General features: G+C 43.6%; 1 protein-coding gene across 2 annotated transcripts in view; it reads left to right on the top strand.

Annotated features, from left to right (window-relative positions):
- Positions 1-15,570, top strand: part of ULK2 (unc-51 like autophagy activating kinase 2) — an 83,407-nt gene that overhangs the window by 59,095 nt on the left and 8,742 nt on the right. The window contains exons 16-22 of one of the 2 annotated variants that reach the window (XM_045085446.1): positions 207-352; positions 2,271-2,351; positions 4,279-4,565; positions 6,064-6,251; positions 6,849-6,952; positions 13,186-13,335; positions 14,874-15,082. In XM_045085446.1, coding sequence (XP_044941381.1) covers positions 207-352; positions 2,271-2,351; positions 4,279-4,565; positions 6,064-6,251; positions 6,849-6,952; positions 13,186-13,335; positions 14,874-15,082 — 1,165 coding nt within the window. The remainder of the gene's footprint in view (positions 1-206; positions 353-2,270; positions 2,352-4,278; positions 4,566-6,063; positions 6,252-6,848; positions 6,953-13,185; positions 13,336-14,873; positions 15,083-15,570) is intronic. The other variant, XM_045085447.1, reaches the window with a different exon arrangement.

The following is a 15,570-nucleotide window of genomic DNA, read 5'->3' on the forward strand; positions in this document are numbered from 1 at the left end:
AGTGTCGAGAAGTAGGCAGACAGAATATAAGGATGGGAGGGAGACTTCACGCCATATAACTTTATACATTTTCTACTTGTTCCATGTGATTATATTACATATTTTTAAAAAGTTCTACTCCCTGACAGGTTGTTAGGAAGTTTTAGGAAAAAGGAAGGAGAGCCCAGAACCTGCCATAGAGGGAGTCATTTTATTTTTCTTTTCAGATCTGCAGTGGTACGAAGGTCCAACACCAGCCCACTGGGCTTCCTCCGGCTGGGATCCTGCTCCCCGGCGCCCGCAGACACAGTGCAGACAGTCGGACGAAGACTCTCCACTGGGTCTTCCAGGCCTTACTCACCTTCCCCTTTGGGTAAGGAGAATGGAACTGTTTTTTTCACCATTTTTCCACTGTGGCGGCTCTGACATGACACTGTCTTTAGGAGCAGTGGCTCACGATGGCAGTGAGTTTCAGCTGATGGGGAGCCATATCCTACCCTGCCCACTCTCTACCTTTTCCCCGGCCCGTGTCAGCATCCCCAGATAATATTTGTCTTTGTCGGGACTGCTGTTGGAAATGTAAAATGGATCTCATGGATAAAAAGTATCTCCACTGGGTTTGGGCTTCAAACACACAAAATCAGAAACCCTAGATAATTATTGTTTGAAACACCTACCCTACGGACCACTCAGATTTGTAAGGATTAAGAGATACTCGTGTGTACAGCAGCACTGGCTTCGGTCCCCTGGGGGCCTTCCAGCTTTGCGAGGAAGAAGGTGGCAGCTTCAGCTCGGGTCTTTCCACCTCTCCTGGGAAGTCTGCACGACACAGGAGCAGCCCCCGCTCGAGCAGCCCCACAGCCCAGGCAACAAAACCCCAAACAAACAGAAAAACAAACCTAAAACCACAAGTTTCATGAACTGAGAGACAAAATGCTCCAACTTCAGAAAGCATGCAAGACAGGCCAAAGCAGCTGAGACTGCAGAATCTGAGGGAGACAGCACTGGTGTCGCGGGGCAGAGCAGGGTCAGGGGCAGAGAGGGCCCTGGGGCAGTAGGTCTCAAACTGGGCCCCCCATATAAATAGATATATATTTTTTTTACCCCTGTGAAGGGCTCCACTCACAGGCAAAACTGCTGAGGTAAGAGTAGGGAACATGAAGAAATCCCAAGAGGAGGTAGAGTGCGAAGGATTGAAATATGCCCAGGAGCCCTGATTCAAAAAAAACCCACCATAATGATAGTTTTAAAAAATGTGTATCACCACGCCTATTGCAGTGGTTCCGAAACTGCTGTTTAGCTGAAAAATCTTCCCCGAACAAAATCCTGGCCCTCCCTCACCCCCTCAGCAATTCCCGAGGCACCTCAGGGTCTCCCGAGACAAGAGCCAAGCCTTGTCCTTGCTCTCAAGGAAAAGGCCTCTCCTCGGGCTCTAACCTTGCTTGCCTGTGTAACCCCCCGGTTACAGACCTACGTCTCCTGTCTGCTTCATCTCCCTGAGCTTTCCCAGCTCTTCCTCTGGTTGGTTTGGGTTCTCAGAGGTAGATGCAGAGAAGGGAGCTGCAGAGACGTGCCAGAATAACGGGGGGAGGCGCCTGGGATGGGTGCGGGGGCAGGGAGAAGAGGGCTCTGGGGGAGCCCCTTCAGACCTCCTTGTAGCCCTGACCCCTGGGAGGGAGAGGGGGAGGTCGGAGGAGTGGGCCCGGGAACCTTGACTAGAGTGACTAGAGTGAATTAATTCTAAGGACGTTTTAGCCAGGCCCCAGGGGTGTCCCCAAGCCCTAGATGGTCCAAATTTCCTGACCTGCTTGAACCAGCCTGAATGAATGCCACGTCCACGTGCAGGTGTTGGCTGCGAGCAGCCTCGGGGAGCAAGGCTTGGGACGGGCGGCAGGAGCATAGTGGGTGCAGAGCGACAGCAGCTGGGCCATCCGCCGGCTGCGCGGTCCGCTGGCTGGGCCCCCTGCAGCTCCACAGCCTCCAACACCACGAACTCCTTCCTCCTTGGTCTGAAGTGACCTACCGGTTGCAGGCATTGGTTTGTTCCCGTGGCTTTCTTTCCTGCTGCCCTTGTTTCAAGGCCGATTCTGCGGTTCTTTAGACCGTTGTGTGCCCAGCACCCCGCACTCCGCACCACGCACGCTGGTTAGTAAGTGCCCGCTGAAATAAAGCTTTGCTCATCTGGCTTTATCGACTGTCATGTACAGTGCAGCTGGTGCATGGCACACCTGTTCCTTCCGGCACTGGTTTTGAATCACCTCTCGTTCCTTTCCCTGTTTCCCTGCTCACAGTTGGGACCATTCCGGAGCAGCTGAGTCAGTGCTGCTGTGGGCATCCTCAGGGTCACGAATCCAGGAGTAGAAACTCATCAGGTAGGAGATCTGTTTGGCATATTAATAATTTTAATCCTGTTATAAGTGGATTTGAGTTATGTTTTTCTAGCCTTACAAAAGGAATAGAATTGATATGAAATATTCTATCTGTTGTCCTACTTTCTAGGATCTTGGTCTAATGGGCTTTAGCATATAATTAATCAGATATCTTCTTTGGGTATCTTTTCTCTTGGAAATTGTTATTTAACGGAGCTAAATTTTGGTCATTGTCGTGTAGATAATAAAAACTAAGCTAGGGACCCCTGGGTGGCTCAGTTGGTTTCTGCCTTCGGCTCAGGTCATGATCCCAGGGTCCTGGGATTGAGCTCTGTGTCAGGCTCCCTGCTCGGCGGGAAGCCTGCTTCTCCCTCTCCCACCTCCCACCTACCCTCCTGGCTTGTGTTCCCTCTCTCACTGTCTCTTTCTCTGTCAAGTAAATAATAAAATCTTTGGAAAAAAAAGGAAAGAAAACCAATCTAGAAAATGAAATTTCATTCCGTTAATACTGTTCTTGATAACAGCTGCTAGTTAGCGCGAGATAAACAAGAAATATAGTTTATTTGCTTTAATATAAAATATATAAAAGATATGTGCAAATCACACTTTTATTAGTCAAATTTTATATGTGAATTTGAGGAGTTGGCTAATTAAAGGAATCCTGTGTCACTGAGAAAAGCACCTTTTCTTAGTTTTTCATATTTTGTGTTTCCTTAAAAATAAACCTTAGATAACTTTCCCAGATTTATAACATTCTGCTACTAATTTTATTTATTTCTCTGTGCATATTTATGCATATATTGTATACACACACACACACACACACACACAGACGGCAGAACCCAGTTCTGAAAGATTAAATACCAGATTTAGGATGAGATTAGGCTAGAAGCGGTCAGTAGCAAAAACTCCAATTTCCTTTTGGGGAAGATTATGGTTATAGGTCCATACCTATAAATTATTGGTGGTAGTTTGGCTTGCAGCACGCTCTGAAGAATTTGTATCTGGAGCTTTGGGATGGCTTAGTAGACCTGAAGTTGGCAACAAGGTCTGTGCGGGGCAGTCCTCTTGCCATTTCAGCCATTCACCGTATCGGGACCCTATTTCTCGGGCTCTTACTGCAGTGTCCCCTGAGGAGGCAAGAGTTCCTGTGGACGAGGCTTTTCTTTGTGGAGAACAGGGACGCTTTAGGTTACAAATGAATTTCAGAGGACTCTGAGACTAATAAAATAATTCATGAGACTAATAAAAATAATTAAATTATCCATATATGCTTGTGATTTTTAGGCAAGTAAAATAAAATCCCAGAAAAGTGTATTATCTAATTAGATAAAGGGTTATTCTGGATTGGTTCGAAAAGTTTCTTTTAGCTGCTAGGTGAGAAAAGAGGGTAATACGTTGATATCCCCAAGTATGCATTCACATAAGAAGTAGAAACATTTGGTTTCGGTTCAGCAGGGGTTTTTGTAGTTTTTTTTTTTTTTTTAAGATTTTATTTATTTATTTGAGAGAGAGACAGAGAACATGAGAGGAGAGAGGTCAGTGAGAGAAGAAGACTCCCTGCCGAGCAGGGAATCCGATGTGGGACTTGATCCTGGTACTCCAGGATTATGACCTGAGCTGAAGGCAGTCGCTTAACCAACAGAGGTACCCAGGCACCCAGGTTTTTGTAGTTTTTATTGACATTGATCATTTATGATGTGGTTCTCTTGTGCTAATTAGAGTTATCTGCTAGCTGCTGCTAAGAGCGGCTAACGTACCCACCACCATTACCACCTATCCCCAAAATCATCTCTTGCCAAATACACAATTTTTAAAATAGCTCCTGAAGAACATGACATTCATTAGACTTCCCATTTCGAGTCCTGTCCTCTGACTTCTTCAGTGTTTGCCTGCGCTCTGGGTTAACCTGCGTGTGTGTCCATGGCAGGTTCCCCAGTGCCACCGGCTCCGTCACCACAGTCTCTCCTGTCGGGCGCTAGGCTGCAGAGCGCTCCGACCCTCACCGACATCTACCAGAACAAGCAGAAACTCAGAAAGCAGCACTCGGACCCCGTGTGCCCGTCCCACGCCGGGGCTGGGTACAGCTACTCACCTCAGCCCAGTCGGCCCGGCAGCCTCGGAACCTCTCCCACCAAGCACACGGGGTCCTCTCCTCGCAGTTCGGACTGGTTCTTTAAAACTCCTTTACCAACCATCATTGGCTCTCCTACTAAGGTGTGTTCATTAAGCTCCTTAGTCAGCATGACGACTTTGTTCAGTTAACGTCCGTTACATGGAGCACGGGGTGCCGTGTGGTGAGCTCAGGTCCGGCAGCAGACTACCAGAGAGACTGGAGCAGAGAAGTCCGTTGCTCATATGTCTTGGCAGAAGTACCTGGCATGCCTCAAGAGGCTACATGGGGACACCCAGGCAGGTGCAGACAGAGACAGGACCCAGGGCACATGCCTTTATTAGGGTCCGGGTTGGAGGACTTTGGGGTTCCTGAGCTAAAGCAGAATTGGTCAGTTTGAGCCAAAAAAATGGGATTCTAGTAAGCTCCGCAGGAGTCTTTGTGTGTGCAGCATCCAAGGAGAAAGCCTGGGGGATGGGGGAGACTAGACCACCAGGGGTATTGGAGGAGTCATCTCCAGAATTTAAATGTACTTGTGACCGCAGTATGCTCTTGAGGACCTGCACTTGTATGTGGGGCCGGTGTCCATTTAAGGCCCTGCAGCTGCATGGCCACATGGAGTGACGCGGAGTCCGCAGTGCTGTGGGGTAGCTTAGCTGAGCTTGAGACAGTAGTCCTCTTGTCCCCCGGGGATATGCTCCAAGACCCTCTGCAGTTGACTGAAACCACAGATAGTACGATAAAGTTTAAGTTATGTTAGGCACGGTGAGAGATTAATAACTGTAACTGATAATACAATAGAACAGTTATAATAGGCCACAATGAATGAATGTGGTCTCTCTCTCAAAATACACTGAAAATATATATAATATATAATAATCATGGGGCAGTTTTTTTTTTTAAGATTTTATTTATTGGGGTGCCTGGGTGGCTCAGTCGGTTAAGCATCTGCCTTCAGCTCAGGTCATGATCCCGGGGTCCTGGGATTGAGCCCCACATCAGGCTCTCTGCTCAGCGGGGAGCCTGCTTCTCCCTCTCCCTCTGCCTGCCACTCTGCCTGCTTGTGATCTCTGTCAAAAAAGATTATTTATTGGAGAGAGAGAGAAAGCACAAGTGATGGCAGGAGGGGCACAGGGAGAGGGAGAAGCAGAGGATGTGAGGTGGGAGCAGGCCTGCGTGGGGAGATGAAGTGAGGGAGTGACGTAGGCATGTGACCCAGTATTAGGCTACCACTGACCTTCTGACAGTGTATCGGAAGGAGGATCACCTGCTTCTGGACCAGGGTCGGCCACAGAAGGCGAAGCCACTATGGGGCCTACTGTGCTTGATAGAAAAGATTCATGGTGATATTGAATGCCTACCATTTAAGGAGGACTTGCCATGAGCCTGGCATAGTCTAAGTACTTCATGCCAAATGCTTTTTATACATGATCCCACTGATTCCCGAAGAACAGAAGTTGAGGCCAGAGAGAACGAGTGAGCTGTCCACGGCCACAGAGGCTGTCAGTGCAAGAGTCAGAATATGAATCGAGGTCTGACTTAGGTCTGATGATTCTGAATGCTGCATGTGGGGTAGTAACCAGCTTGCATGTGTTTCCTCAGACCACGGCTCCTTTCAAAATACCTAAAACGCAAGCGTCTTCCAACCTGCTAGCCTTGGTGACTCGTCATGGGCCCTCTGAAGGGCAGACTAAAGACGGGAGTGACCCACGGGAGTGCCCTCATTGTCTCCTAGCTCAAGGCGGCGAGAGGCAGAAGCCTGAGCAGCAGAACAAAGCAGTGTTTGGCAGGTAAAAGACACCGTTTCCTCCCAGCCTTCAGTGTGAAAGCTGCAATAGTACATATATGTCTACGATAAAGACAGACCCGAGCAAATTAGTTTAGTAGCTGGTCTACGCCACTTGGGTAATGATATGAACTGTATACATTTAGAATCTCTGAAAACCACAGGTGCTTCCTGTGACTGAATACAGAGTCCTCACTGAATTTCCTGAATGTTCTCTGTCTGCTTTTTGTTTGTTTGGGTTATTGAAGTTCGTCTCTGCCCTGAATTGTCTGGTATCTATTTTTTATCTCCTTATTCTCTGACTTCCCTTTAACCCTTTTGTGGCTTGGCTTAAATCTCCCTTATTATTTTAAATACTGGGATTTTTACAGTATACTTTCCAGGGATGCCTGGGTGGCTTCTATCTTCAGCTCCGGTCATGATCGCAGGGTCCTGGAATCCAGTCCCACATTAGGCTCCTTGCTCAGCAGGGAGTCTGCTTCTCCCTCTGCCTCTGCCTGCCTCTCTGCCTGCTTGTGCTCTCTCTTTCTCTGACAAATAAATAAATAAATAAGTAAAATAAAGTAATCTTTCCATTATGAACATTGTTCCTTCTTTCTAGATCTGTCAGTGCTGGGAAATTATCAGACCAACAAGCGAAGATACCTTTAGGTGGACATCAGGGCAGCACGGACAGTTTAAATACAGAACGACCAATGGATATAGGTAAGAAAATGGGGTTTCTTTCTAGGTAGGTAATTTGCTAGTATGTGCATTGGTTTGCTGTTATTGCTGCCACAGATTAGCACAAGTGTGCTGTTTTTAAAACAACATAAACGTAGCATTGTACAGTTTCAGAGGTCAGAGGCCTGCAGTGGGTTTCTCTGGGCTAAAACCAGTATGTTGACAAGGCTGCATTCCTTCGAGAGCCTGTAGGGGAGAATGCATTTCCTAGGCTTTTCCAGCATCTAGAGACTGCCCTCCTTCCTCGGATTGGGGTCCCCTTCCATCTTGAAAGCCAACGATGGCTGGTTCTAGACTCCGACCTCCTGCCTTCTTATTCTACATTTAATGGACCCTTGTGATTATGTTGGACCCGATGGATAATCTCGGATAATCTCTTTATGTTTAAACCAGTTCCATCTGCAACTTTAATTACCTTCTGCCATGTAATGTAGCCTATTTACAGGTTCCAGACGTTAATCCATGGACATCTTTTGGCCAGGTTGGAGGGCAGGAGAAAGTAGTTGTTTTACCTATCTGCTTCTGCTGACTGTTCACACACTCCCTGCCACTTCATCTTTTTTCTTAGCACATCAAGACAGATGCTTGTGGGGTGTATTAATCACCACCAGTTATGAGTTAGGACAAATTCCGACCCAAGATTGGTTTTTATTGGTGGGGTAATACTGACCAAAGTTAGCTTAAATACACTTGTACTCTTGAGCATTTCTTCTACAGTGAGTGAGTAGATCTTATAAAAAATACCATTGGTCACTGAGCTCCCCTAGCCTTTTTCATAGTTGTTTCAGGGACTGTTATGTTTATAGATCCACAACTAGATTACTTGGATTACTGCTTGTCAAAAAATAAAACAAAGGGCAGGTTGTGGACCATAACCCAGACTTATTTAACCAAATTTTCAGGGAATGGATTCTGAGAATCAGTACTTTTAACAAACTCCTGGGTTCCTGAGTGGCTCAGTTGGTTAAGTGTCTGCCTTCAGCTCACGTGATGCTCCCAGGGTCCTCGGATTGAGCCCCACATTGGGCTCCCCACCCAGCAGGGAGCTGCCTTCTCCCTCTCCCACTGCCCATCCCTACCCCCACTCATGCTCTCTCAAATAAATAGATAAATTCTCAAAAAAAAATACTCTCCCCATGATTATTATATACACCTAAATTTGGGATTCACCATTGTAATCTTTTCTCATTTTCTCTGTAATTTTTTACTGACTCTCCCGTTAGCATCCGAAGAAGGAAATAATCTGGACCATCAAATATCTGATTGAACATGGTTTCTAATCCAAAGAGACTACTCCACTCTTTTCTTGCTTGCATGGTTTCTGAAGAGAAGTCCAATGTAATTCTTACTCTTGTTCTTCTATAGGTGAGGTGCTTTTTCTTTGGCTTCTTTCAAGATTTTTTCCTTGTCTTTAATTCTGTGCAGTTTGATATATGTCTAGGTGTAGTTTTTTTTGTATTCATCCTGGTTGGTGTTCTGTGAGCTTCCTGGATATGTGGTTTGGTTCTGGCAGTAATTTTGGACAATTCTCGATCATTACAACTACAAATATTTCTTCTTTTCCTTTCTCTCTCTCTTCCCCCTCTGATATTCCCTTTACATATATGCTATACTTTTGTAGCTGTCCCACAGTTCTTGACTATTCCATCTTTGTTTTTATTTTTCTTTGTATTTGCTTTCCAGTTTTGGAAGTTGATATTGGCTCATCTTCAAGCTGTTTCTCTCCTGAGCCATGTCTATCTACTGGGGAGCTCATCAAATGCATTATTCATTTATGTTTCAGTGATTTTGATTTATAATGTTTCCTTTTGATTCTTTTGTAGAGTTTCCACTCTCTCTGCTTATGTTACCAATCTCTTCTTACATGTTGTTTACTTTTCCCTAATGAGCCCTTAGTATATTAACCATATTTTAAATTTTTAGTCTGATAATTCCAGTGTCTGCTGTATGTGAGTCTGGTTATGAAGATTGCTGTTTCATCAAACTGTTTTTACCATTAAGTATATCTTTTTTTTTTTAATATTTTATTTATTTATTTGTCAGGGATAGAGGGAGAGAGAGCGAGCGAGCACAGGCAGACAGAGACAGAGGGAGAAGCAGGCTCCCTGCCGAGCAAGGAGCCCAATGTGGGACTCGATCCCAGGACGCTGGGATCATGACCTGAGCCGAAGGCAGCTGCTTAACCAACTGAGCCACCCAGGTGTCCCACCATTAAGTATATCTTTTAAATTTTTTTTTTTTTTGAAAGCCTGACCTGATATATTGGATAGCAGGAATTGAATTAAATATCACGAGGTTTTTTTTGTTTTCCCGGCTAGGAGTTAGGCTGTGCTTAGTGTTCATTGTAGCTGTAGGTGTCAGGCTAAACCTCTCTGTGTTCTTTTTGGGTTTCCCTAGATCCCCCTTCTTAAATAACATCTGACACCCTCGCCTAACTCTGTATTCTTTCCTGAGAGTTTTGTGTCTTAGCTCTTACATGTAGACCTGTGATCCACTTTAACTGACTTTCTTGTGGATGATGTGATGTAGGGGTCCGACTTCATTCTTTTGCATGTAGATTTTCAGTGGTGCCAGCACCGTTTATTGCAAAGATTATTCTTTCTTCCATATTGTATTGTTTTGTTAGCCTTGTCAGAAAAATCTGTCTACTATAAATGTGTTTATTTTTGGATCCTAATTCTCTTTCACCAATCTATATGTCTTTTATTGTGTTGGTACCATACTGCCTTGATTATTTTATAATCAAGTAACTTTATAGTAACCAAGGAAATGAGAGTCCTTTGTTCTTCATTTTCAAGATTGTTTTGGTTATTCTGGGTCCTTGAGTTTCCATTGTGAAATGGAAATTTTATGAAGTGAAATTTTTCCCTGGACTGCTAAGTTGCTTTCACATATGAAAATCAGTTAATGTAATGCCTAATACTCAATATGCTAGAAATAGAATTTACTCACCTGATAAAGAATATCTATGAAAAATGCACAGCTAACATCATATTTAAAGGTGGAAGATTGAATATTTTCCCTCTAAGATCACGAAACAGACAAAGATGCCCATTCTCACCACTTCTATTCTACATTGTATCAGAGGCTCTAACCAGGGCAGTGGAGCAAAAACAAAAAACAAAACACCCAGCTTGGAAAGGAAGAAGTAAAACTACCTCTCTTCACAGATGGCATGATTTTGTATGTAGAAAATCCTAAGTAATCCACTAAAAAACTATTTGAACTAGAAAATTCAGTAGCATTGCAGAATACAAGTTCCGAAACTAAAAATCCACTGTATTTCTTATACACTGGCAAGAAACAATCTGAAAGTGACATTAAGAAAACAATTCTGTATAAGATACCATCAGAAATAATAAAATATTTAGGAACAAATTTATACTTGTAAACTATAAAACTTTGGTTCTGGAAACTACAAAACACTGATGAGATAAATTAAAGAAGACATAAATAAATAGAAAGAAACCCTGTATGTATAGATCAGAAGACTTAATATTGTTAAGTTGGCTGTACTTTCCAAATTGAGCTGTAGATTGAACGAAACCTCTGTATGTGACACATGATTTTCCTCTTACTGCTCCGAAGGTTTTCTCCTAGTCTTTGGCTTTTACGGTTTTACTGTGATGTTTCTGGGTGTGGCTTTCTTTGAGTTTATCTTCCATTGAGTTTGTTGAGCTTCCTGGATATACAGATTAATGTTTTTCATCAGACTTGAGAAATTTTCAGCCATTATTTATTTGGATATTCTTTTCTGCTTTTTTCTGCCTCTCCTCTCCTCCTGGCACCCCTAGCATGCATATAATACACATTATGCATAGGTACACTTAGTGGTGTCTCCTAGTTCTTTTGAGGCTCTCTTTTCACTCTGTGCTGCACATTGTACGGTCTCTATCGATTTATCTTCAAGTTCATGGATTCTTTCTTCTGCCAGTTCTCATGTGCTGTTGAACCCCAGTAGTGAATTTTTAATTTCAGTTATGGTTCTTTTTAACTCCTGAATTTGCACTTGGTTCTTTTTTATAATCTCTCTCTTTAATGATATTCTCTATTTGATGAGACATTATGATCATACTTTACTTTAAAATTTTTTTTCTTATTTCAGTATAGTTGACATACAAGTTCACATTAGTTTTAGGTGTACGACATAGTGATTCAGCATCTCTATACATTACGCTGTGCTCGCCCAAGGGTAGCTGCCATCTGTCCCCAGACATCACTATCATAGTATCATTGCCCGTATTCCCTGTGCTGTAACTTTTATTCCCATGACTTACTCATTTCTTAACTGCAAGCCTGTATCTTCTACTCCTCTTCACCCATTTTGCCTTTTTCCCCTCACTTCCTTTCCCCTCTGGCAACTATCTGTTTGTTCTCTGTATTTATAGGTTTAATTCTGCTTTTGGTTTATTTTGTTTTTCCAGTTCCACATGTGAGTGAAATCACATGGTATTTGTCTTTTTCAGTCTGAGTTATTTCACTTGGGCATAATACCCTCTAGGTCCATCCATGTTGTCACAAAGGGCAAGATCCCATCCCTTTTTATGGCTGTGTAATATTCCACTGTGTAAGTAAAACACCTCCACCACATCTTCTTTATCCATTCATCTGTTGATGGACAGTTAGGTTGCTCCCATATCTTTGCTATTATAAATAATGCTGCATTGAACATAAGGGTGCATATACCCAGGTGCCCCTAAGTGGTTGTTTGTTAAAGAATTTTTACCACAGTGCCTCTGTGATGCAGTTAAGTATCTGACTTTTGGTTTCTGCTCAGTTGTGATCTCAGGGTCGTGAGATCGAGCCCCATGTTGGGCTCCCTGCTCAGTGCCAAGTCTGCTTAAGACTCTCTGTCTCTCACCCCCTACTCCCTACTCTCTTTCTTAAATGAATAAGAAAATTAATTTTCGCCAGTTACAGTTGTTTCACTGAGAAGCAGGTCTCTGATGCTGCTCACACTTAACACTGACATTCTGAAAGTTGTTATTCTGTGTGCTGTTTTCTAGAAGTCAGTCACTACGAGTTGGAACAGTTTTGGAATTAGCTTGTTTGAAAAACCGTATTATGTCTCATCCCCTTTTACAAATTAATTTAAATTTATAGGGTTTGTAAGTTCTGCATGAATATGTGTTGTAATTTAAGTCCAAGTTTATATGTATGAAACCAGAGTTTTCTCCTTAAACAACATTTAGGCATAAAATGCATCTTTGATCATTTTTATCCTCTTGTTCTCTTCTCTTTTCCACATGAACTTTACTATCATCATTCGAAATCACAGATTTCTCTTCCTAATCAGGAAGTCTCCATTTCTGAAAATAAAAACTGCTGATAATAGGAAAAACTTAAGACCTTAAAAGAAATAGGGTCATTGTCTCTTAAAATACATCCATGACCATATTTAAATACACAAATACCTACAAATAGATACTGTTTAATTAATTTCCACTTACTCTTTGTGGCTTCCTAGAAGATTTTTTATAAACTCTCTGTTCTGTTAATTAGATGCTTCAAGTTTGTTATGCTCTGTTGTGGATAGGATGGACACTGATGGTAGGTTTTTTTTCTGTATCTGGTTTTAAATTTGTGATTTGTGTTGTTAACTGCCACCTCCATTCTGTGTCCTAAGAAATGTAATGTTTTTGAGATGCTTGAGTGTAAAAAGGCTTTGGATAACTTTTTTTGATTCTGTGTAGTTTGGTGGAGAAGGACTTTCCACCTTCCCTTCCTTTAACCCACACCAGCCTATCAGGGCCCCTGACATTGGGTCCACCCCCATTTCTTCCTGACAGATGTATGGCTGCAATTCCAAGGCCCACATGTACTTTGACTCAACTTTCTCTGGCTCTTACACCGTGGAGAGTCCTGATCTCCCTTCTTCTTTCCTTCATATTTTTATCCTAAGTTCTTGGTTTCCACTTTTTCGAATGATCCTTAACAGATGTGACAGCAGCTCATGTCCCTTAGAAGTCTAGGAAGTGACTCTGAGTAGGCGGCTTTTGGTGTAAAGAAGGTTCATAGCTGAGAAGAGAGTACTATAAAATACTGCTTATGCAGATCTGTGTTGACTTTCTGATGTTAAGATTAAGAGTAATAAGTACCTAATGTAAAAAAGCCCCTAGAAACCCAACTATAAAAGTAATGGTCTCCCTGTAACCCCACCCCCAAATCGAAACACCGTGGAAGCGAAGTAACATTGTGTGAACTTTTCGCTGTAGCCCCTGCAGGAGCTTGTGGTGGTGGACTGGCACCTCCTATAGGAACAGCAGCAAGTTCCAGAGCTGTCCTGTTCACTGTAGGATCTCCTCCACACAGTGCCACGGCCCCCACTTGTACCCATATGGTCCTTCGAACAAGAACAACCTCAGGTGAAGAATTGTCTTATTATCATTTTGGCTTGTGTTTGGAGTGCAGTGTTCTGTCGATGACTTGATGATGCCACTTGGGCGAGTCCCTCAGCTCTCTGGATTTTAGTTTCCTTACCAGTGACATTGAGATCATCACTTTCTTGACCTTAGAGGGGTTATAAGGCATAAATGGAACGTTATTTGTAGGGGGGAAACTTTGTAAGCTAAGAGCACTGCATGTTGATAACACTGTATTATAGCGGTATAATGTACCTGTGACTTCTCCGTGATGAAGGAGCGGCGCATCTGCGGTGCTTGTTGTGTCTTTATATTAAAGGCGTATTTCAGTACCTCTGGTAAATTTTTTGAAATGGTAGATGGTTGTTTATCTTTGCTTTTGTTCTTAGAAACCTAAGTTTCACCTTTTTTCATACTTCGGGTCCTAATCTTTGCACTTAGCCCTAGCTGCATTTAGATAGGCCAGTAGATTGGTTTTATCATCCATTCTCTATAAATAGGTTATTAATACCCCAAATTAAGGAAGTATTTAGCTTGGACTGGAAATGAGTTATCATTCAGCATTGTTGTCTGTATTGTACCTTGTGTCCTTTAAATTCTCTTCTGCTACATAAGTTACCAATCAAAATGTCGGGAGATTTATAAGCAAAGGATTATAAACAGGTAGCGAGAGAGGAAGTAGAGTCAATAATCTTGTTCTTCAGATTATTGGAAGTATTAAATAATAGTAAAATGTCATTTTCAGAAAGTGACATTTTATACCTGTTAGCTAAGCCAGCGCTAGAAGATGGAGGTGCCCAGCGTTGCTGAGGTGTGGTGGGGTCTGTGTGCTCACACCTGGGGTCGGAAGCAGTGTGGCAGTTGTCACAAGAGCTGTGAAGATGTAACATTTGACCTGTGGTAACTGCATTCCTGTTTATAATACCACTTCAGAGTGCTTAAATCACAAATGAATCATCCAAAAGAAGCGAAAACTTTGGATTTCATTACAGTGTTATCTGTGGCTTAAAAAACCAGAAAATCCTCCAGACAGTCATCACATACAGAAGTTTAGGGAACTGCTGTGCCTCTGCTGCGTTTTATGATGAGGAGGACTATGGGGCTATGGGGAGAAATGTATACGCTATAAACTTGTTTAAAACAAGCCACGAAGGGATGCCTGGGTGGCTCAGTCAGTGAAGCGGTTGCCCTCAGCTCAGATCATGATCCAGGAACCCCAGGAGGGAGCCCTGCATCCAGCTCCCTCCTCCATGGGGTGTCCACCTCTCCCTCTGCCCCACCCCCTGCTCGCTTTCTCTCTCTCTCTCTCTCTCTCTCTCTGGCTCACTCACTTTCGAATCAATAAATAAAATCTTTAAACAAAAACAACCTAGTCATGATGATGTCGATGAAATAGATGTATAAACAAGGAATAAAGTTGACCTTGGAGAAATAAAACCTCTTCATAGGCTCCACTGGGGTGTCCGTGACTGTTGCTGGGCTGGCGGGAGGGGCGGGCGCAGCCCACCTGCCCACATGCTCACCGTCCTGTCCCTTTGCAGCTGGCTCCAGCAGCCCCGGGGGTTCCCTGTACTCTGCCAGCGGCCGCGTGTGTGTGGGCTCCCCGCCGGGGCCCGGTTGGGGGGCTTCCCCTCCGGGAGCTGAGGCCGCTCCCAGCCCGAGATACATGCCATATGGTGCTTCACCCCCCAGCCTGGAGGGGCTTGTCACCTTTGAAGCCCCGGAGCTGCCGGAGGAGACGCTGATGGAGGTGAGAAGAGCCACTGGAGGGCGTTCTAGCCATGGGTGGTGGGGAAGAGCAGACTGCTCCCAGAAGTGCCCACGGTTTTTGTTTTTGTTTTTGTTGTTGTTGTTTTTCTTTTCTTTACCTCGCCTTGTCTTTTCTATTTGAAAACCACTGCTGACATGCTTTCAAAATAATGTGGACAGTGACACTCATCCAGAACAAGCTTTGGTTGATAGGAAGTGACAGATACAGATTTTTCATCTGAAGTTTAGTTTCTTTCCATCGATAGGACTTGGAAAGCATAATCTTGGTCCTGAAACCAGTACTTTTTATTTTCAGTGTTTGCTTTTCTTTATAACATAAAAATGACACACTTGGGCTTAAAAAGTAATCAAGCATAATTAGATGTGTCACTAACCCGGAGAAATAACCCTAGCAGGTAGAGGTTCGCATTGGTAGACTAGCCCCTGCCCTCTTGGAGCCAGTTGTGCAGGGAGACCCACATCAGAATC

Source organism: Mustela putorius, unplaced genomic scaffold, assembly GCF_011764305.1.
Source record: "Mustela putorius furo isolate JIRA1106 unplaced genomic scaffold, ASM1176430v1.1 tig00000867_pilon_pilon_pilon, whole genome shotgun sequence".
NCBI lineage: Eukaryota > Metazoa > Chordata > Mammalia > Carnivora > Mustelidae > Mustela > Mustela putorius.